This window comes from Rhinoderma darwinii, chromosome 3, assembly GCF_050947455.1.
Source record: "Rhinoderma darwinii isolate aRhiDar2 chromosome 3, aRhiDar2.hap1, whole genome shotgun sequence".
NCBI lineage: Eukaryota > Metazoa > Chordata > Amphibia > Anura > Rhinodermatidae > Rhinoderma > Rhinoderma darwinii.
In genome coordinates, this window is record NC_134689.1 from 89,548,460 (window position 1) to 89,572,856 (window position 24,397).

A 24,397-nucleotide genomic window follows, 5' to 3' on the forward strand; every position below is an offset into this window, starting at 1 on the left:
AAACCAGTCATGTCAGGAGAGTTGACCGCTCCTCAACACAAAATATTTGCAGCAAAATCTAAAAAAATAAAAAATAAAACAGGCTTTAAACTTATAGTGCATTTGGACGTACATATGCGTCCAAATGCACCAAAGGGTTAAAGAGACAAATATTTGATGATCTGTTACAATATATAAAAAGGTACTATAAGATCCATTATGGAGATCCTGAGATAAGCTCAAACATCTGAAAAATTGAACAGAACTTTCCCCAGGTCATGTAGTCAAAAGCCGTCCGCTGACCTGTAATGCACAGCCTCTGGCTACTGCTTCGTCAGCATTCAAGGTTGTGCTAACTTCTTTACCAAAGAAACGATTTATTCGCTCCTTAACAGCTGGAATTCGTGTGGCACCGCCAACTATTTCAACAGCATAAATGTCTTCTTTTTTGAGTTCTGCAAAAAAAATAAAAAAAAATAATTTGGTTATGATAAAGCAGGAAATGACAAGTATGCATTACATAACATAATATCACTATTATTTAAGACAAAAAAAACCTCATGATAGCCGAAAAAACTATTTATTAACTATAAGCTCTAAAATCCTAAATTCTGGTAACAGCTTAGCTCGCTATGCCAAGCCGTGTCTGTAGCTACCATTCACTTCTCTGGGAGTTACAGAAACAGATCACTGAAGATGAGTGAAATAGTCTGCCACAAAGACACATCACTGATTAGCAAAAGAACTTTAAAACAGAACTTAAAAAAAATCAATTATAATAACTAAATATAGCAAAACAACCTATGTCAAAATCAAAATACAATTTTGATTTCACCAGATGACCAAACGGCAGATGGGGTACTACACCAGGTCATAGAAAACGCACATAGAGTATAGAGATGGGTTGGTGGGTAACAGATACACCGTAGGTGCAACATCAAAGTATGACCCTAATCATGGGCTGAAAAGGGCGGCTCCACACTGGAACCTCCTATTAGGCCCTCAAGTGCCTAAATCGGGTCACTATCAAACAAGAATTAGATCGAGAAACTAAAATATCAAACAATTGCAATCATAATACAACATATACAATTTCCTATCCAAAACTACTACCATTTTTTTTTACAACGTATCCATACATCTAGTTACCTATTCATGCTTTAGAGTTTTCGCATATATCATGTTTATATTGTCCCCTGGTCAGACCAAATAGTTTGGGGACACTATACATGTTTATTATAGATGTATGATATATTGGAACAAATATTGCTAAAATGGACCGTTCTGAGAGGGGCATGTTTAGGACACTCAGCAGTATATCGACATGCTGTTGGTTTAGTGCCAGGAAATCTAGTGACCGGTTCCCTATAACCCTATTTGGACCAGCCCATTTCGGATCTTTAGGACAGAGCATTTTCATTTTCCCATTCAGAGAGCCATAACTTGATTTTTCCAGTGACGTCACACAAAAAAACCAAACAAAACCTCATACAGTTAAGAGTCATTTATTTTTAATATAACCATTTTTGGGGTATAGATTATGGATGAACTGGTTAGCTTTTTATTGGGAATGGAGGGAAATCAAATAAAATCCACCCTTGGGTTTTGGTGTTTTAAATTTATGCTGTTCACCGTGCAGCATAAATATTATATCAACTATTCTATGCTTTTTTCCTTATAAACTTTAAACCATTTTTATTAGTCTAGACTTAAAAACGTGACCTTCTTTGGTATAACCAGTATACCAAAGCATTATTGCCTGTCAGTGTAAAACTCACAGGCAATCTTTTAGGCCCTACCTATGGCACAGTCTAATAGGTACATGGCAGGTCTGGGTTCCGTTATGCTCCCGGCTACCATCGGAATTGCCGTGGCGCAAATGGGAAAACAGAGTGAGCCCTCTCCCTCCGATAAACTCCTTAGATGTCATGGTCGCTATTGACTGTTCAGAAGTTAGATGGCCAGGGTCAGAGCTATCTCCGATCCCGGCCGTGGTAGCAGAAGGTTGTCTGTATAGTACAGATTCTGTGCCCACATAATAATCCGCAACGTAACTGTACGTTGTGGTGCAGACAGGGGTTAACGGATCTATAAAAATGAAAGCTGTGCTAATCTGACATTTGTGATAAATCTGCCCCAGTGTTTTTCTTGTGTACACACACACACACACTAAAGCTTGCAACATGCATCCTGATACGTCATGTTCAGATAATCCTTTGAAATTGGGGCACTTGTAGGAGAAGATAAATACACAAAGATTTGCATGCTATAGGTAATGTAGTATTACATAGACTATGCAGCAGCTCTCCACTCTAGATCATAGTTTTTGTGAAATAACCTCAATTAAAAAAAAAAAAAAAAAAAATTGTACTCAGTTACGTACCAAAGTTTTGCATTGCTCCACACATAAGACTAAGACAATAATGTTCTAGGTTTGCACGGTTTAGCAGGGTCAAGATTTTTTTAATGTAAGAACAATGTGTTTTGATCATTACAGCATAAATTCTTATGTCCTAGATTACAAACCCAACCATTTACATCTATAGCTTCAGTGATCTAGCTTACTTACTGGCTTGTTCTAAGACGCTGCGGAGTGGAGATTCAACTCGAGATAAGAGACTATCACACATGTCCTCAAAATGACCCCTTAGAATTAAAGGGAGAAAATAATTAAAAATTACAACAGATTAAAAACAATAAATACAATGGAGCCATAAACTAAAAATATGAAACGGAGGAATCAACGTAAAGCTCAGTTAAGACAACCAAGCATAAGAACAATGTTACCCATATCAGAGAACAGAAAATAATCACCTGTTCATCGATCCGGAGACATCAATATCATTCATGAAACATTCAATATTGAGCGGCAGCTGTGAAGCATTTGCGCTCATCAATTTTTTGAGTTTCTCGCACTCCTGGGCGAGCCGCAGTAAAGGCCTTATCTTTGACTTGATATCCAACTTGTACTTCTTGCCAAACTCTTCGCAGAAATAATTAACCAAAACGTCATCGAATTTCCTTCCACCCACCAATGGATCAAAGGCCGTAGCTAGAACCTAGGAAACATGAGAGACAATATTATAACATTACGGCTATTCTTGTACACCCTTTTATCACGGAGCCTTTAACTTAACCCCTTCCCTCTTTAGGGACAGAGCCTCATTTTTCAAATCTGACATGTGTCACTTTATGTGGTAATAACTCCGGAATGCTTTCACCTATCCAAGCGATTCTGAGATTGTTTTCTCGTGACACATTGGACTTTATGTTACTGGCAAAATTTGCTCCATATGTTCAGTATTTAATTGTGAAAAACACCAAAAATTAGCGAAAAATTGCAAAAATTAGCATTTTTCTCAATTTAAATGTATCTGCTTGTAAGACAGGCAGTTATACCACCCAAAATTGTTGCTAATTAACATCACACATATGTCTACTTTAGATTGGCATCGTTTTTTGAACATTCTTTTATTTTTCTATGACCTCACAAGGCTTAGAACTTTAGCAGCAATTTCTCACATTTTCAAGAAAATTTCAAAAGGCTATTTTTACAGGGGCCAGTTCAGTTGTGAAGTGGTTTTGAGGGCCTTATATATTAGAAACCCCCAAAAAGTCACCCCATTTTAAAAACTTCACCCCTCAAAGTATTCAAAACAGCATTTAGAAAATGTCTTAACCCTTTACACATTTCACAGGAATTAAAGCAAAGTAGAGGTGAAATTTACAAATGTCATTTTTCTGCAGAAATAAATTTTTAATACAATTTTTTTTATAAACACAGAAGGTTTTACCAGAGAAATGCAACTAAATATTTGTTGCCCAGTTTCTGCAGTTTTAGGAAATATCCCACATGTGGCCGTAGCATGCTACTGGAATGAAGCACCGGCCTCAGAAGCAAAGGAGCACCTAGTGGATTTTGGGGCCTTATTTTTGTTAGATTATATTTTAGGCACCATGTCAGGTTTGAAGGGCTCTTGCAGTGCCAAAACAGTAAAAATCCCCCAAAAGTGACCCCATCTGGGAAACTAGACACCTCAAGGAAATTATCTAGGGGTGTAGTGAGCATTTTGACCGCACAGGTTTTTTACAGAAATTATTGGAAGTAGGCCGTGAAAATTAAAATCAACATTTCTTCAAAGAAAATGTAGGTTTAGCGATTTTTTTTCTCATTTCCACAAGGACTAAAGGAGAAAAAGCACCGCAAAATTTGTAAAGCAATTTCTCCCGAGTAAAACAATACCCAACATGTGGTAATAAACGGTTGTTTGGAGACACGGCGTGGCTGAGAAGGAAAAGAGCGCTATTTGGCTTTTGGAGTTCACATTTAGCAGGAATGGTTTGCGGAGGCCATGTCACATTTACAAAGCCCCTGAGGGGACAAAACAGTGAAAACCCCAAACAAGTGACCCCATTTTGGAAACTATACCCCTTGAGGAAATTATCTAGGGGTATAGTGAGCATTTTGACCCCACAGGTTTTTTGCAAGTAGGCTGTGAAAATGAAAATCTACATTTTTTCAAATAAAATGTAGGTTTAGCTAATTTTTTTTCATTTCCACAAGGACTAAAAGGAGAAAAAGCACCATAAAATTTGTAAAGAAATTTCTCCCGAGTAAAACAATACCACACATGTAGTAATAAACGGCTGTTTGGACACACGGCGAGGCTGAGAAGGGAAAGAGCGCCATTTGGCTTTTGGAGTTCACATTTAGCAGGAATGGTTTGCGGAGGCCATGTCACATTTACAAAGCCCCTGAGGGGATAAAACAGTGGAAACCCCCCACAAGTGACCCCATTTTGGAAACTACACCCATTGAGGAAATTATCTAGGGGTATAGTGAGCGTTTTGACGCAACAGGTTTTTTGCATAAATTATTGGAAGTAGGCCCTGAAAATGACAATCTAAATTTTTTCAAAGAAAATGTAGGTTTAGCTAATTTTTTATAATTTCCACAAGGACTGAAGGAGAAAAAGCACCGCAAAATTTGTAAAGCAATTTCTCCCGAGTAAAACAATACCCCACATGTGGTAATAAACGGTTGTTTGGAGACACGGCGTGGCTGAGAAGGGAAAGAGCACTATTTGGCTTTTTGAGATCACATTTAGCAGGAATGGTTTGCGGAGGCCAGGTCACGTTTGCAAAGCCCCTGAGGGGACAAAACAATGAAAACGCCCAAAAAGGGACTCCATTTAGGAAACTACACCCCTTGAGGAATTCATCTAGGGGTGTAGTGAGCATTTTGACCCCACAGATGTTTCATAGAATTTATTAGAATTAGGCCTCATTTACACGAGCGTAATATACGCGCGTGCGACGCGCGTGCTTTTCACGCGTGTCGTACGCACCTATATTACTCTATGGGGCAGTTTAGACGATGCGTGAATTTTGCGCAGCGTGAGTGCGCTGCGTAAAACTCACGACATGTTCTATAATCGTGCGTTTTTCACGCAACACGCACCCATTGAAGTCAATGGGTGCGTGAAAGCAACGCATGGCACACGGACGCTACTGCGTTGCATGCGCGAAAATCACGCAAGAGCTGTCAAACTCCTGAATGTAAACAGAAAAGCACCACGTGCTTTTCTGTTTACAAACATCCAAACGGAGTGTCAAATTAGAGATGAGCGCACCGAACTTAACCGGGTTCGGCCGAACTCGTTTTGACCGAACCCGGCAAAAAATGTCGGGTACGCGACGTCAGGAGACAGTCACTGCCCACGGTGCTGAAAGACTTAAACTGTTTCAGCACCATGGACAGTGACTTTCGATCACAATATACATATACGTGTAAAAAAAAAAACAGAAGTTCGGACTTACCGATAAGTCCCGGCTCCTTCCTCCAGTCCGACCTCCCGGGATGACAATTCAGGCCAAGTGACAGCTGCAGCCAATCACAGGCCAAGCACAGCCTGCAGCCAATCACAGGCTGCAGCGGTCTCATGGACTGCCGTGTCATCCTGGGAGGTGGGGCCGGATGACAAGAGAGCGACGCGTCACCAAGGCAACGGCCGGGAGACCGGACTGGAGGAAGCAGGCAGTTCATGGTAAGTTTGAACGTCTTTTTATTCACAGGTTGGTGTATATTGTGATCGGAACTCACTGTCGAGGGTGCTGAAAGAGTTACTGCCGATCAGTTAGCTCTTTCAGCACCTTGGACAGTGACGGGCGTCGACTAGCCTCATCTCTATGATGGCGGCTGCGCGAAAATCACGCAGCCGCGCATCATACACGGATGACACACGGAGCTGTCAAATGCCTTTTGCGCGCGCAATACGCACACGCTCGTGTAAATCAGGCCTTAGGCAGTGAAAATAAAAACAGTCCTTTTTCTTCAATAAGACGTAGCTTTAGCGCAAATTTTTTCATTTTCTCAACAAATAAAGGAAAAAAAGAACCCAACATTTGTAAAGCAATTTCTCCCGAGTACGGCAACACCCCATATGTGGTCATAAACTGCTGTTTGGGCAAACGGCACGGCTCAGAAGGGAAGGACCGCCATTTGGAGTACAGATGTTGCTGGATTGGTTTCTGGGCGCCTGTGGGCCCAAAACTGTGGAAACCCCCCAGAAGTAACCCCATTTTGGAAACTACACCCCTCAACGCATTTACCAAGGGGTGTAGTAAGCATTTTAACCCTGCAGGTGTTTTGTAGAAATTAGTGTTCACTCGATGTTGCAGAGTGAAAATGGGATTTTTTTCCATAGATATGCCAATATGTGGTGCCCAGCTTGTGCCACCATAGCAAGACAGCTCTCTAATTATTATGCTGGGTTTCCCGGTTTTAGAAACACCCTACATGTGGCCCTAATCTTTTGTCTGGACATATGACAGGGCTCAGAAGTGAAGAGTACCATGCGGAGTGGAGGCCTAATTTGGCGATTTACAAAGTATTGGTTCACAACTGCAGAGGCTCAGATGTGAAATAATAAAAAGAAACCCCTGAGAAGTGACCCCATTATGGAAACTGCACCCCTCAAGGCATTTATTAAGGGGTGTAGTGAGCATTTTCACCCCACAGGTCTTTTCCATAAATGAATGCGCTGCGGATGGTGCAAATTAAAAATTTATATTTTTCCCTAGATATGCCATTCAGTGGCAAATATGTCATGCCCAGCTTATGTCGCTGGAGACACACACCCCAAAAATTGTTAAAAGGGTTCTCCCGGGTATGACGATGCCATATATGTTGAAGGAAACTGCTGTTTGGGGACGCTGTAGGGTTCAGAGCCGAGGGAGCACCATTTGGCTTTTGGAAAGCGGATTTTGCTTGGTACTATATTTGTTTGAGTATTGCTGGTGTTTTATAATGTGGGGGTACATGTAAGCGGGGCGGAGTATATAAGGGGCATAGTCAGGTGGTATATTAAAAAAAAAAAAATAATCCATAGATGTGTGTTACGCTGTGAAGCAATCCTTTCCGCACAGGCCAGTGTCGCACTGATAAATGGTGTCATTTCTTATCCCCCTTTTGGTCCACACTCCGCACCTTTTGTAGTTTGGGGAATTTTGCTGGGAAAGTGTTGTCCTGGTATAATACGGGCACCGTCGCTTTCAGCGGATATGTTTGGGCTCTCCCCTTCCTGGTTCCCTAATTTTAGGTCCTTGATAAATCGCCTCTTGAAACAGAAGAAATGTTCCCCTCGGGAACAAGTGCATATTTTTTTATTTCCTGACTTATTGGAGCCGTAACTAATTTTATTTTTCATAGACGTAGCGGTATGAGGGCTGGTTTGTTGCGGGACGAGCTGTAGTTATTATTGGTACCATTTTGGGGTACATGTGACTTTTTGATCACCTTTTATCCTATTTTTGGGGATGCCAGGTAAACAAAAAAGCGCAATTCTGGCACAGCTTTTTTAGGTTTTTTTATACAGCGTTCACCATGCGTTATAAATTACATGTTAACTTTATTCTGTGGGTCAGTACGATTCCGGCGATACCTAATTTATAGCACTTTTTTATGTTTTACAACTTTTTGCACAATAAAATTACTTTTGTAAAAATAATGTATTTTTTCTGTCGCCAAGTTGTGAGAACCATAACGTTTAAAATTTTTTTGTCGACGGAGGTGTATGAGGGCTTGTTTTTTGCGGGACGAGCTATAGTTTTTATAGGTACCATTTTTGGATACGTGCGACTTTTTGATCACTTTTTATTCTAAAATTTGTAGGGCAAAGTGACCAAAAAACAGAAACTCTGGTAAAGTTTTTTAAGTTTTTTTTTTTACGCTGTTCACCGAGTGCAAAATATAATATTTTGATACCTCAGGTCGTTACGGTCGTGGCGATACCAAATACATATGGTTTATTATTATTTTTCAATAATAAAGGACTTGATAAGAGTAAAAGGGGGATTGTGTTTTATTTGATTACTTGAAACTTTTATTGTTTTCAAACTTTTATTTTTTGCACTTTTTTATACTTTTTTTACACTTTTCTTCAAGTCCCACTAGGGGACTTGAAGGTCCAACGGTCAGATTTTTTTTTTTCTAATACATTGCACTACCTATGTAGTGCAATGTATTAGATCTGTCAGTCATTCACTGACAGCAAGCCGATTAGGCTTCGCCTCCCGGCGGGGCCTAAATCGGCTTCCGTAATGGCAGAGCAGGAGACCATTGTGTCTCCTGTTGCCATAACAGCAGTCGCCAGTCCCGATTGCCTCTCAGGGCTGGCGATCTGCTAGTAACCGCTACGATCGAAGGGGTTAATGGCAGGGATCGGAGCTAGCTCCGGTTCCTGCCGTTACAGGTGGATGTCAGCTGTACAGTACAGCTGACTTCCACCGCTGATGACGCCGGATCAGCTCCTGACCCGGCGCCATCTTGCCGGCAGCTACGGAAGCCGATCAGGCTCCGCCGCCGGGCGGATCTTGATCGGCTTCGGTGCTAGGCAGACCGGGAGGCCAGTATTAGGCCTCCGGTTGCCATTGCAGCCACCGGAACCCCGGCAATTTCATTGCGGGAGTTCCGATGAGCTGCAAACACATTAAGTACAGCACTCGCGTTTGAGCGCTTCACTTAAGGGGTTAATGGCGGGGATCTAAGCTAATTTCGGTCCCCGCCGTTACAGCCGGATGTCAGCTGTAAGATACAGCTGAGATCCGACGATGATGGCACCGACTCAGCTTCTGAGCCAGTGCCAAACATTTGACGTAAATGTACGGCATTTTGCGGGAAGTCAATGCTTTCCATGACGTACATTTACGTCAAATGTCGGGAAGGGGTTAAAAAGGAGGTTCTGTAATCTCTACTGACATGACTAGAACATGTTTTCTTAGAACTTAATACGTGTCAGGGAACATGTCAGGGACATTGAGGCTGCCAGGGTGGAAGAGGTCATTGAAAAACTTATACCCACCCCCAAGAACTTTAAATGAAACCATCACTGTAGATCCATGGATCTGAGAGTAAGAGGAATAGATTGCAATGATCTACGAATGTGTGAAGGAAACTTAGCCCAAACACTTAACAATATGAAAATCAAGTGGATCTGGAGGTTGAAAACACTGCAACCTCTATGACCCTAAGCTTTGCTCCGCCCCTTTGAATGCTTAAAATGACTTTATCCCATGTGACTGCCGCTGCCAAATAGGGATGCACGATGCATCGAAACTTCGATACTGTTTCGATACTGTGCATCCCCAAACTGTTCGATACCGTTATTTCATGTATTTCGATACTTAGCTGTGTGGTCAGCTAAGGGTATGTTCACACGGCAATGCCAATTACGGAGCGGTTTTCAGGCGAAAACAGCTCCTGAATTTCAGACGTTTTGACAAGTGCACCCGTTTTTCACAGACGTAATTGGAGCTGGTTTTCATTGGAATCAATGAAAAACGGCTCCAATTACGTCCCAAGAAATGACATGCACTTCTTAGAGGCGGGCGCCTTTTTACGCGCCGTCTTTTGACAGCGACTCGTAAAAAAAAAGCCCGTCTGCTCAGAACACCGTAAGACCCATTGAATTCAATGGGCAGATGTTTGCAGACGGTTTGGAGCAGTTTTTTCGGCCGTAATTCGAGGCCCTAAATAGGGCGTGCGAACATACCCTCACTATCGTAACACATGAATGTATGAGAGCAGGGCTGCGGCTGTGTGATACAGTCATTGCCGCGCTCCTGAGTCCTGATAACAAGTGCGCGCCGTCAGGATGATGTGATGCGGCCAGCTCTGCACTAATGAGCAGCGGCACGGAAGACAGAACATGGAGGGCACACTACAAAACACCCCTACATTCTGTCTTCGGTGAGTGAACTGGCGCTCACTAGTTCAGCGCTGGCCGCATCACCTCATGCTGGCCGCGCACGCACTTCCTGTCAGGAGCGGGGCAATGACTATTACACAGTTGCAGCTCCGCTGGCGGAGATCAGAGAAACCTCTCATCTCCACCGTTATTCCAGTGAATGCTGCGATCAGCTGACTGCAGCATTCAGGGGAAAATGAGAAGGGGGGGGTGCCCCTTGGATCGTGCCACAGAGAATTCCTGTTACGCAATTGAGGGACATACCATATATGGGCAGACAGCTCAGGGTCCATTGAAGGACCCCAGGGCTGTCCTACCATATTTCCTGTTAGGGCATACTTAGGTATGTCCTAACAACTGCCTGTGTACTATCAGTACACAGGCTAAGGTACTGTAATATAGATATTTGCCAGTATATTAAAGTTTAAAAAATAAAGTAAAAACAAAGTAATGTTAAATAAAAAAAATACACACCTTTTTTACAATAAAATAAGTCTCAATACATAAAATACACACATTCAGTATTGGCACAGCCGTAATAACCTGCACAACAATTTTTTTGCATCATTTATGTGTACGCTGTAAAAAAAAAACAAAAAAAACTGCTTTCTATCATTTATTGTGGGGCACGAGGTGTGATGAATTTAAACTCCATGTGTCTCACATGAATAGTAATTAACCCCATCACGTACCTTACATATTAACCCAATCACATACCTTACATATTAACCCATTATGACTGAGAAACATGATGGGGTTAATTACTATTAATGTGAGGCACGTGGAGGTTAAATTCATCACACCACGCGCCTCATATCAGAAAATGGAAGAACTTTTTTTTTTTTTTTTTTTACTGTTGGCAAAGTATTGAATTGGTATTGAAATCGCAATACTAAACGAAGTATCGGTATTGAAGTCCAAATTCTGGCATCGTGACATCCCTACTGCCAAAGGCTGCAGCGGTCACATGTACTACAGTGTCACATTGGGAGGCCTGGCTGCGCTGAGAGGAGAGTGACGCGTCGCCATGACAATGCACGGGCAGTAAGTATACTTTTTTTTATTCCTGCAGTATTTTCGCAGCAGACATGCCACCTGAAAAACTGCACCGCAATTTGGTATGGTTATTCGGTCGAAATACCCTGCTGTTTCTAGGACGGATACGGTGTGAACTTTTACGCAACGTATCCGCCCTGCGCGTTCATACCTTAGGAGTCAACCCACATACTAACATTTGTGTCTCATAGTAGGCTTGTAGTATTCTACGTAGCTTACCAATGCATGTTTATCTTCAGGAAATGTGCGGACAACTAACATTTGAAACCCCTGCAATTTAGAGGCAAAACTGCATGTTGAAGAGGTTTTCTCATGTTTTTACAAGATATTTTTTTTTTAACCCCTTCGTGACATTTGCCGTATGGGTACGCCATGGAAAGCCATGACTTCCCGCAAATTGCCGTATCCATACGCCAAATGTTTGGCACCAGGTCAGAAGCTGAGCCGGTGCATCATCACCGGATCTCGGCTGTATCTTACAGCTGACATCCGGCTGTAATGGCGGGACCCGAAATTAGCTTAGATCCCTGCCATTAACCCCTTAAGTGCAGCGCTCACAACGCGATTGCTGCACTTAAGGTGTTTGCAGCTCATCGGAACCCCAGCAATGAAATTGCCGGCATTCCAGTGACTGCAATAGCCACCGGAGGCCTAACACTGGCCTCCCGATCTGCCTAGAACGGAAGCCGGTCAAGATCCGCCCGGCGGCGGAGCATGATCGGCTTCCGTAGCCGCCGGAAAAATGGCACCAGCTCAGGAGCTGATCCGGCGTCCTCAGCGGTGGAAGTCAGCTGTATGTTACAGCTGACATTTACCTGTAACGGCAGGAACCAGAGCCAGCTCCGATCCCTGCCATTAACCCCTTCGATGCAGAAATCGAAAGCGATTGCTGCATCTTAGCACTTGCTAGCAGATCGCCAGCCCTGAGAGGCAATCAGGACTGGTGAGTGCTGCTATGGCAACAGGAGACAATGGCCTCCTGCTCTGCCATTACGGAATCCGATTAGGCCCCGCCAGGAGGTGAAGCCTAATCGGCTTGCTGTCAGTGAATAACTGACAGATCTAATACATTGCACTACATTGGGACTTGAAAAAAAAGTGAAAAAAATATTTAAAAAAAACAGTTTGAAAACAATAAGTTTCAAGTAATAAAATACAATCACCCTTTTTCTCTTATCAAGTCCTTTATTATTGAAAACTAATAAACCATACGTATTTAGTATCGCCACGACCGTAATGACCTGAGGTATCAAAATATTATATTTATTGCACACTGTGAACAGCATAAAAAACAAAACAAAAAAAAACAACCCGTTTTTTGATCATTTTGCCCTACAAATATTGGAATAAAAAGTGATCAAAAAGTCGCACGTATCCAAAAATGGTACCTATAAAAACTATAGTTCGCCTCGCAAAAAACAAGCCCTCATAAAGCTCAGTCGGCGGAATCGTACGGACCCGCAGAATAAAGTTATAAATTACATGTGTTTACCTGGCCTCCCAAAAATTAGGATAAATGGTGATCAAAAATTTGCATGTACCCCAAAATGGTGCCAATAATAACTACAGCTCGTCTCCCGCAAAAAAAAGCCCTCATACTACTAAGTCTATGAAAAAAAAAAATTGGTTATGGCTCCAATAAGTCAGGAAATAAAAAAAAAAATATGCAGTTGTGCCGGCCCGAGGGGAACATTTCTTCTGTTTTAAGAGGCGATTTATCTAGGACCTAAAATTGGGGAACCAGGAAGGGGAGGGCTCAAACATATCCGCTGGAAGATACGGTGCCCGTATTATACCAGGACAACACTTTCCCAGCAAAATTCCCCAAACTGCAAAGGTGCGGAGTGTGGACCAAAAGGGGGATAAGAAAAGGACGACATCAGTGAGACACCGGCCTGTGCAGAAACGCTGTGGAGCAATCCTAACACACATCTATGGATCATTTTATTGTTTTTTTTTACCCCATTATACCACCTGACTATGCCCCTGATGTTCTCTGCCCAGCTTACATGTACCCCCACAGTATAAATGGAAACACCAGCAATACTCAAACAAATCTACTACAAAGCAAAAATCCACGCTCCAAAAGCCAAATGGCGCTCCCTCCGCTCTGAACCCTACAGTGTGCCCAAACAGCAGTTTCCTTCCACATATATGGCACCGCCATACCTGGGAGAACCCTTTTAACAATTTTTGTGGTGTGTCTCTCCAGTGGCATAACATATTTGCCACTGAAATGGCATATCTAGGGAAAAATAAAAAATAAAAATTTTCCATAAATTAATGCGCTGCGGATGGTGCAAAGACCTGTGGGGTGAAAATGCTCACTACACCACTTAATAAATGCCTTGAGGGTGTCGTTTCCAAATGGAGTCACTTCTCAGGGGTTTCTTTTCATTATTTCACATCTGAGCCTCTGCAATTGTGAACCAATACTTTGTAAATCACCAAATTAGGCCTCAATTTTGCATGGTACGCTTCCACTCCTGAGCCTGGTCGAATGTCCAGGCAAAAGATTAGGGTTACATGTAGGGTTTTTCTAAAACAGGGAAACACAGCATAATAATTAGAGAGCTGTCTTGTTATGGTGGCACAAGCCGGGCACCACATATTGGCATATCTATGGAAAAAAATCCCATTTTCACTCTAACAATCGAGTGCACACTAATTTCTAAAAAACACCTGCAGGGTTACATGCTTACTACACCACTAGGTAAATGCATTGAGGGGTGTAGTTTCCAAAATGGGGTCACTTCTGGGGGGTTTCCACTGTTTTGGTCCCACAGGCGCCCAGAAACCAATCCAGCAAAATCTGCACTCCAAATGGCGGTCCTTCCCTTCTGAGCGCTGCCGTGTGCCCAAACAGCAGTTTATGACCACATATGGGGTATTACCGTACTCGGGAGAAATGGCTTTACAAATGTTGGGTTCTTTTTTTCCTTTATTTGTTGAGAAAATGAAAAATTTTGCACTAAAGCTACGTCTTATTGAAGAAAAATAATTTTTATTTTCACTGCCCAATTCTAATAAATTCTATGAAACCTCTATGGGGTCAAAATGCTTACTACACCCCTAGATGAATTCCTCAAGGGGTGTAGTTTCCTAAATGGAGTCACTTTTTCAGCGTTTTCATTGTTTTTTTCCCATGAGGGGCTTTGCAAATGCGACATGGCCTCCGCAAGCCATTCCTGCTAAATATGATCTCCAAAAGCCAAAGAGCGCTTTTTCCATTATAAGCCCTGCCGTGTGTCCAAACAGCCATTTATTACCACATGTGGGGTATTGTTTTACTCAGGAGAAATTGCTTTACAAATTTTGCGGTGCTTTCTCTCCTTCAGTCCTTTTGGAAATGAGAAAAAAGTTAAAAAATAAAATTGCTAAACCTACATTTTCTTTGAAAAAAAATTTAGATTTTAATTTTCACGGCCTACTTCCAATAATTTCTGTAAAAAGCCTGTGAGGTCAAAATGCTCACTATACCCCTAGATAATTTCCTTCAGGTGTCTAGTTTCCCAAGTGGGGTCACTTTTGGGGGATTTCCACTGTTTTGGCACCGCATGAGCCCTTCAAACCTGACATGGTGCCTAAAATATATTGTAATAAAAATAAGACCCCAAAATCCAGTAGGTGCTCTTTTCTCTGGTAAAACTTTGTGTTATAAGGAAAATTGGAATTAAAAATTAATTTCTGCAAAATATGACATTTGTAAAGTTCCTCTCCTTTGCTTTAATTCCTGTGAAAAGTCTTAAAGAGGCTCTGTCACCAGATTTTGCAACCCCTATCTGCTATTGCAGCAGATAGGCGCTGCAATGTAGATTACAGTAACATTTTTAAAAAACGAGCATTTTTGGCCAAGTTATGACCATTTTTGTATTTATGCAAATGAGGCTTGCAAAAGTACAACTGGGCGTGTTGAAAAGTAAAAGTACAACTGGGCGTGTTGAAAAGTAAAAGTACAACTGGGCGTGTTGAAAAGTAAAAGTACAACTGGGCGTGTATTATGTGCGTACATCGGGGCGTTTTTACTACTTTTACTAGCTGGGCGTTCTGACGAGAAGTATCATCCACTTCTCTTCAGAACGCCCAGCTTCTGGCAGATCACGCTGTGACGTCACTTCCCCAGGTCCTGCATCGTGTCAGACGAGCGAGGACACATCGGCACCAGAGGCTACAGTTGATTCTGCAGCAGCATCAGCGTTTGCAGGTAAGTCGATGTAGCTACTTACCTGCAAACGCTGATGCTGCTGCAGAATCAACTGTAGCCTCTGGTGCCGATGTGTCCTCGCTCGACCGACACGATGCAGGACCTGAGAGTGACGTCACAGCGTGATCTCTCGAGAACACGCTGTGTGTCTGCACTGCCAGAAGCTGGGCGTTCTGAAGAGAAGTGGATGATACTTCTCGTCAGAACGCCCAGCTAGTAAAAGTAGTAAAAACGCCCCGATGTACGCACATAATACACACCCAGTTGTACTTTTACTTTTCAACACGCCCAGTTGTACTTTTGCAAGCCTCATTTGCATAAATACAAAAATGGTCATAACTTGGCCAAAAATGCTCGTTTTTTAAAAATAAAAACGTTACTGTAATCTATATTGCAGCGCCTATCTGCTGCAATAGCAGATAGGGGTTGCAAAATCTGGTGACAGAGTCTCTTTAAAAGCAGATATATTTAAGTTGAGAAAAAAGCTAATTTTTCGCAAAATTTTGGTATTTTTCACTATTAAATACTGAACATATCGAGCAAATTTTGCCAGTAACAAAGTCCAATGTGTCACGAGAAAACAATCTTAGAATCACTTTGATAGGTGAAAGCATTCCGACGTTATTACTACAGAAAGTGAAACATGTCAGATTTGAAAAATGAGGCTCTGTCAGGAAGGTCAAAAGTGGCTAAAGAGGGAAGGGGCTAAACTCGTTTTATTGAAGAATTGTAGTAAAAATTTAAATAGTATAGGGCGCTAACCCAAGGAATATACATATGAGACCAGACATGTAAAACAACATCTGTAACAGAGCATGCAAATTGTATAACGCATGAAGCACAAATGCAGTGATAAACTGTGAATCAATTAATTCCTAAGATCAGTATATGGTATGGCCCTCGATCGCGTCACAGGAATTCCCTGTGACGCGATCCAGGGGCATCCCCCTTTCTCATTTTCTCCTGAATGCTGCAGTCCGCTGTGATCGCAGCATTCAGGGGAATAACGGCGGAGATGAGAGGTTTCTCTGATCTCCGCCGTTATAGAGCGGGGCTGCGGCTGCGGCTGTGTAATACAGCCATTGCCCCACTCCTGACAGGAAGTGCGCGCGCGGTCAGCATGAGGAGGTGCGGCTGGCGCTGCACTAATGAGCGGCAGTTCAGGCACTGAGGACAGAACATGGGGGTGTTTCGTAGAGCGCCCGCCATGTTCTGTCTCCAGTGCCGCCGCTCATTAGTGCAGCGCCGGCCGCATCGCATCATCCTGACCCCGCGCACTTATCATGACTCAGGAGCGGGGCTGTGGCTGTATCACAAAGCCGCAGCCGCGCTCCCATACATGTATTACTATACTGAGCTGTGCGGCTGCGCAGCGCAGTATCGAAATACAGGAAATAGCGGTATCGAACCGTTTAGGGATGCACAGTATCGAAACAGTATCGAAGTTTCGATGCACCGTGCATCCCTAGTATATACAATATTCGTTCATATGGGACCATAGAATTAACAAGAGATTTCCATTTATACGTGGTAGGGAGTTGTGGGTTCATCCAACGGATAGCAATGGTTTGACATGACATAAACACCGCTCTAAGAAATATCCTCGTGTAGTATGGCCATTGATCATCTTGTAGGATACCAAACAGGCATACTTGTGTGGTAAAAGGGACCGGTAAGTGCAGTATTTCAGTAGTTACCATCACAACTTCCTCCTAGAAAGAGGAAATGTCTGGACACGCCCATATCATGTGCCAAACATCCGATCTTGGAAAGCGGCACTCCGTATTTGGATACCTGCCAATATTGTTCATTCTAACAGGTGTAAGGTTACTTTGGTGAACTATGGATTATTGTATCATCTTATTATTGGCCGCGGGAGATACAGATAGTGGAGAGGAAAGAATTTCATCCTCTCCTGATAGGTGGAATTCTAAGATAAATAGACCTGTCTTTCACAGGTGTCAAAAATATTTTAATACCTTTAGATGTGTGAACCTAAAAGTGCTATGTATTATCTACTGCTATGGACAGTTGTCACTGGAGCTCACAGCTCTGCTGACGCAACAGCCTACGGGGGGGGGGGGGGGGGGGCTATTCTATTTCAAGTCGTTTGGTTTAGGACTTTGCATTTCAGCTGTTACAAAGGCAACGTGTGAAAACGTGATGACATTGTATTTCCTATGGCTAAAGATATACGTGGAGTTTTGGGATATTACCATATATAGAATGTTTATGTTTGCAAGTATGAGGTTACCACCTACTCTCATTTCTTATTAAGATGGATCGCCCCCTGGGGGCAGAGATCATTTGAACACTGACGCTGCGTGTCATGGTCTCTCTCCGGCCGGCCGGCCTCTCAGATCCACCATTGAGAGAGTATTCATTAATTTGGAACTCAGACAAATGCAGAAAATGTCAGAAGTTAACTGGCATACTAAATTCTGCAGCGACACAGGTATGGGTGAGCTGGCTAGCTTGGCCTGAATGAGGGATGTATATATGGCAGAGATCAAACCTCTGGATCCCTGGGACTTAAAAAAGCCTATTGTGAGAAGGTTATCTCAGAGGATAGATATTGGGTCGCAATTGCATGGCATAGTTGTAGGTACCTAGAAAAAGCTTCCCTAGGTAGTTCAAAATCAGATTGCATCTGTGTAAAGTACTTGAGAGCATTATCCACATAAATATCCCCAATAGTACATACTCCATGTTGAATCCCTAAGGACGGAACTAAAGCATCTGACAACTGTGTAAGTATCAGGCTAAACCACAATGGCATATTTGTCTGCACGTCTGAATAACCATAAATAGTTTTTGCAGCTATCCACACCTGAGTTGCCACTTTATGAATGGGTAGCATGTTTTTTGGTGTACCCAGAGGGCTCTCCAATACCGGCCATAAATTGGCGAGTTGCAAACACAACGCTGATGCTCCCTATTCGGAAGGGGGGGGGGGTCAACCCATAACATTAAATATCTTAAATTGTCCAGCTACATAGACTTAACACTGGAGTCGCAGCATGTTCCGGGATATAAAAGGCATTTAAGAAGTATGACCATTGATAAAATTAATTCCTCCAGCCAATGCCAGGGAAAGGGTGCTCCAAACCCTAAACTTGACCTTTATGTATTCCAGTAACAGTAAAACATCCCTCCTATGGTCTCTGTTAATAATTCTACCCAGTTATTTAAATGAAGCTACCACTCGCAGACCATATGCAGAATCCAACCATCCCATCACCTGTAAGGGCATAAAAAAGGATTTACTACAGTTGATGCTAAATTCAGAGAATTGCTCAAAAATGTCCACATTTTTGATTGCCAATGGAAGAGAAAACGCTCGGTTGAGACATAAAGCGGACCATGTTGTCAACATATAAGCCAATTCTGTCCTCCCTGTTCAAGACAAATCCCCTTGTATTCAGAGTGCGGTCTTATCTGTATAGATAACGGCTCAATAGCAAGGGCAAAAAGATAAGGGGAGAGGGGACATCCTTGCCTAGTGCCCCTACGAAGACGAAAATATGGGGAAGGTATGCCATTTACTAGTATTTGTGCTCTTGGGGCTTCGTATAAAAGTGATACCCATCTAATGAATTGTGGACCAAAGCCAAAACCGTTTCAGAATCTCTAAAACAGGTATAACCACTCTGCGAAAACCTTCGATTCCTTAGAGTCAAGAGACGCTAAAGCCAAATCGGCCTTTATAGATACCCCTATTTGCGCGAGAACCTGCACCCTCCTAATATTGTCCGATGTAGATTTTCCTGGCATAAAACCTGACTGATCCATATGGATAACTTGCGAAATAACCTTATTGAGTCTGTTGGCTAATATTTTGGTAATTTGTAGTCGGTATTTAATAATGATACTGGGTGATACGAACCACAATCCAAAAGGGTCTTTATTGGGTTTCAACACGACTACTATAGTGGCATCATACATACTGTCCAATAGTTTACCTGTGCGAAGGTCGTAAGAAAACATCAGACATAGTGAGGGCATGACATGATCGAACTATTTAAAAGGTACACTTCTATAGGGATCCCATCTGGACCCGACGCTTTCCCCTTAGACATATCTTTTAGGGCCTGCACGATTTCGTCCAGTGCTATATTAAGTTCTAGAGCTTCCCTACCTGCGACAGTCAGAGTCAGGAATGTTATGCAGTCCATGAAGTCTGATAGGTTGTAGGTAGTTTCGGAGGCGTATAACTCCCTATAGAACTGTGCAAAAGCCTCTATTCGAATCAGCCAGGTACCCATCCTGAATCTTCAGAATAGCTGGACTGCAGGAAGCGTGGTTAATTAAATAACAATAGTTTACTGGACTGATTGCCCAATTTATAATATGTCTCTTTTGCAAAAAATAGCTTCCTATTAGCTTTTTCCTGTAAGTGTAATAAATATTTCCTTCCCACTTGCAGCTAGATGTCGATTTGTGTCGGTGGGGTCAGCAACGTAGCATTCCTCTAAGGCTGTGCATTGCCATATCACTCCTATCTGGAGGATTCTCTTGTCAAATAGGAAATAGTGGAGCGAAGGCACCCTAAAAAGATAGGCTTTTAACCCCTTAGTGACCACTAATACGCCTTTTTACGTCGGTCACTAATGGGCTTTAGGCTAGGCTGACGCCTTTTCACGTCAGCCTAGTCTAAGTCCTGCACGGGTCTCCCGTGCAGGCAGGAGCCGGGGCTCTGCTGTCTGATGACAGCTGAGCTCCTGCTCCAACGCCCGCGATCGAAGTTTACTTCGATCGCGGCCGTTTAACCCGTTAAATGCCGCCGTCAATAGCGACCGCGGCATTTAACTTTGTTTACAAAGGGAGTGCGCTCCCTCTGTCACCCATCGGCGGCCCGCGAATGCAATCGCGGGTCTCCGATGGGGTGTCCTGGCAGCCGGGGGCCTGATAAAAGCCCCCAGGTCTGCCCTGGACATATGCCTGTTAGGACGCGCCGGAGGCGCGAAGTATACCAGAGCATTATAGCAGCGATCGGAATATCGCACAGTAAAGTCCCCGAGTGGAACTAATAAAATAAGTCAATGTGAAATAAAGAATAAAAAGTACAGTAAAAAAAATAAATAAAACCATTTTTTTCCATAAAAAGTGGTTTTATTTAGTAAAAGTGTAAAAAAAAAAAAAAAAAAAAAAAAAAAAAAAAAAAAAAAGTACACATATGTGGTATCGCCGCGACCGTAATGACTCCATTAATAAAGTTAATATGTAATTTAAACCGCAAAGTGAACACCGTAAAAAAAAAAACCGCAAAAAAAACATGGCGAAATTGCCATTTTTTTCCCATTGCCCCCCAAAAAAGTCATAATAAAAATGAATCAATAAGTCCCATGCACCCCAAAACAGTACCATTCAAAACTACGTCTTGTCCCGCAGAAAACAAGCCCAAAAAATCACTACATTGATGGAAAAATAAAAAAAATACGGCTCTTGGAAAGCGACGATGCAAAAGCAAATCATTTTAGTTCAAAAGTGTTTTTATTGTGCAAAAGTCGTAAAACATAAATAACCTCTACATATGGGGTATCGCCGTAATCGTACCGACCCATAGAATAAAGGGAACATCTTATTTACGTCGCATAGTGAACGGCGTCAATTTAAAAACGCATAGAACAATGGCGGAATTTCAGTTTTTTTTATAATCCTCCCCAAAAAGGTTAATAAAAGTTAATATAAAAATTATATGTACCCAAAAATGGTGCCATTAAAAAGCACAACTAATCCCGCAAAAAACAAGTCCTCATACAGCTATGTAGACGAAAAAATAAAAAAGTTATAGCTCTTTGAATGAGACTATAGAAAAACGAATAAAATAGCTTGGTCATTAGGGCCTAAAATGGGCTGGTCACTAAGGGGTTAAGGCGTCCCATAAAATAGTAGCATTTACAAATAATCTGTGGTCGGAGTTGAAAACCTGCAATTCATCTGGAATTCTACCCTGAGGAACTATCAGGGTCAGCCAAAAGGAGTGTAATTTCCAACTCTTGGGCAACGGTGGGCCGGGAAGTATAAAGCTCATCACCATGGGAGAGTGATCTGATGCTGCCCTGGGTCCGTAAGAAATAGACTCCACCAGCGGTATCATGTGAGAATTACCAACCATATAGTCTATTCGTGACGAAGAGTTTCTACCAAGGGAGTGACAGAAATAAGCTTTGGTGTTTTGGCATTTATATCTGAAGATATCAGTCCAACCAATTTCAATAAATAGCAAACTCTATACAGAAGGTGTGTAGGGAATAAGATTAGGGTCGGGAGAATTTCTGAGTATCTATAGTGGAGTCCAAGACCATGTTAAATTCTCCCACATCTTGGCAGCCGGATAGGACGTGGCAAATGTAGCGGCCATATGCAAAACATGTAAAAATGCTGGCGGTGAAACGTACACGCCTAACATAACATAAGGATTTTTTTTTTTTTTCTAAGAGCATAAACAAAAACATATCTGCCTTCACTATCTATCTTAGTATGGATCGCTTCCCATCGTAAAGATTTATGTACTAAAATGGAAACACCCCAGGAGTAAGAGGTTTGGTGGGAGTGACTAGACCATCGGACCCAAAGCCTGAGAATTGTTTTGATTTTGGCAGGTATTAACCCCTATCCGCACGAGGAAGTAACTGTACGTCGTTGCGGGAGGTCACTTCCCGCACGAGGACGTACAGTTACTGAGTTTTTCCCGGTGCATACTGTCGGCGACAGTGGGAACCGGGAGGTCAGCTGTCGCCGACAGCTGACACTCCACTCTTGCCGACCAGCGGTAGTCTGCCGCTGATTTCGGCGAATTAACCCCTTAAATTCGGCGATCAGTGGCAATCGCCGAATTTTGGGGGTTTCTAACTTATCGGCAGACCCCGGTCCGAAATCACGGGGTTTGCCGATAGTTAGTATGGCAAACGGAAGCCAAACAATGGCTTCCGTGTCTGCAATGGACGGAAGCCCATCAGGACCAACCTTCGGCTGGTCCTGATAGGCTTCCTGTCAGAGTGACAGGAAGTCACTGTGTCGTTCCCGATGCACACTGTCGGCGACAAGGTGCGCATCGGGAACTTGGAGATCAGCTGTCCCCGACAGCTGACACTCCAGTGTTGCCGATCATCGCAGCTGATTTCGGCAATTAACCCGTTACATGCGGGGCTCGATTGCGATCACCGCATGTAAGGTGTTTGTAGCACATCAGCAGCCCCCATGCAATCGTGGGGGCTGCTGATGCTTGCGATGTTATCCGGAGGCCAGGCAACGGCCTCCAGGTCTGCCATGTATGGAAGCCTATGAGGATCAGCAGAGGCTGATCCTCGTAGACCAACTGTCAGTGACTGTGACGTCATACTGACAGTTGGAATACATTACACTACCTAGGTAGTGTAATGTATTCTAGCAGCGATCAGAGCTGCAGGTCAAAAAAATAAAGTGTAAAAGGTTAAAAAAAAGTTAATAAAAACGTTTTATAAAAGTGTGAAAATAAGTTTGTTTTCCTATAATAAGTCATTTATTATAGGTAAAAAATGAAAACGTAAAAAAAAAAAGTACACATACTTGGTATCACCGTGTTCGTAACAACCCAAACTATGAAAATATAACGTTAATTTTTCCGGACAGTGAACGCCGCAAACAAAATAAACTGAAAAATATATGTCAGGATCGCTATTGGTCACCACCCCTCCCAAGATATAGAATAAAAAAAGTGATCAAAAAAAGGTCGCATTTACCCCAAAATAGTACCAATAAAAACAAGACCTCCCACAGCTTTGACGAAAAAATAAAAGTTATGGCTCAGAATAGCGTCTCAGAAAACATATTTTATAGAAACGTAATTTTATTGTGCAAACGCTGCAAAACATAAAAAAAAAAACAAAAAACTATACACTTATGGTATCTGCGTAATCGTACCGACCCGCAGAATAAAAGTAAAACGTAAACTTATTGCGCACAGTGAACGCTGTAAGAAATAAAGAATTTAAAGCGCCAAAATCGTGTTTTTTTTTAGAGCCAAGGTGACCAAAATGTGGGGACAAAATGCTCACTATACCCCTAGAAAAATTCCTTGAGGGGTGTAGTTTCCAAAACAGGGTCACTTTTGGGGGGGGTTTACACGGTTTTGGTCCCTCCAGGGCGTTGCAAACCCGACACGGCACTGAAAAGCAATTCAGCAAAATCTGCTCTCCAAAATCCAAAAAGCTCTCCTTCCCTCCTGAGCCCTGCTGTGGGTCCAAACATCAGTTTACGACCACATATGGGGTATTGCCGTAATCGGGAGAAATTGCTTTTTCTCCTTTATTCCTTGTAAAAATGAAAAAAATTCCATGTTTCCACAGAAAAATAGGCGATTTTCATCTTCACAGACTAATTCCACTAAATTCTGCAAAAAAACTGTGGGGTCAAAATGCTAACTATACCCTTAGAAAAATGCCTTGAGGGGTGTAGTTTCCAAAATGGGGTCACTTTTGGGAAGTCGACTGTTTAGGTACCACAAGACCTCCTCAAACCTGACATGGTGCCTAAAATATATTCCTAAAAAAAAAAAGGAGGCCCCAAAATCCACTGGGTGCTCCTTTGCTTCTGAGACCTGTGCTTCAGTCCATTAGGGCCACATGTTGGATATTTCTAAAATCTGCAGAATCTGGGCAATAAATATGGAGTTGCGTTTCTCTGGTAAAACCTTGTGTTAATTTTTATTTTTTTTATTTTTTATTACAAATGAATTTCGGCAAAAAAAAAAATGACATTTGTAAATTTCACCTCTACTTTGCCTTAATTCCTGTGAAACGCCTAAAGGGTTCAAATACTTTCTGAATGTGGTTTTGAATACCTTGAGGGGTGCAGTTTTCAAAATGGGGTGATTTATGGGGACTTTCTAATATAGAAGGCCCTCAAAACCACTTCAGAACTGAGCTGG

The 24,397-nt window shown here is 42.4% G+C and overlaps 1 protein-coding gene across 1 annotated transcript in view; it reads right to left on the minus strand.

Annotated features, from left to right (window-relative positions):
- Positions 1-24,397, minus strand: part of HSPA4 (heat shock protein family A (Hsp70) member 4) — a 105,490-nt gene that overhangs the window by 32,536 nt on the left and 48,557 nt on the right. The window contains exons 7-9 of the mRNA XM_075856453.1: positions 2,794-3,038; positions 2,549-2,625; positions 283-434 (exon numbers count right to left, since the gene is read on the minus strand). Of these exons, the coding sequence (XP_075712568.1) occupies positions 283-434; positions 2,549-2,625; positions 2,794-3,038 (474 nt within the window). The remainder of the gene's footprint in view (positions 1-282; positions 435-2,548; positions 2,626-2,793; positions 3,039-24,397) is intronic.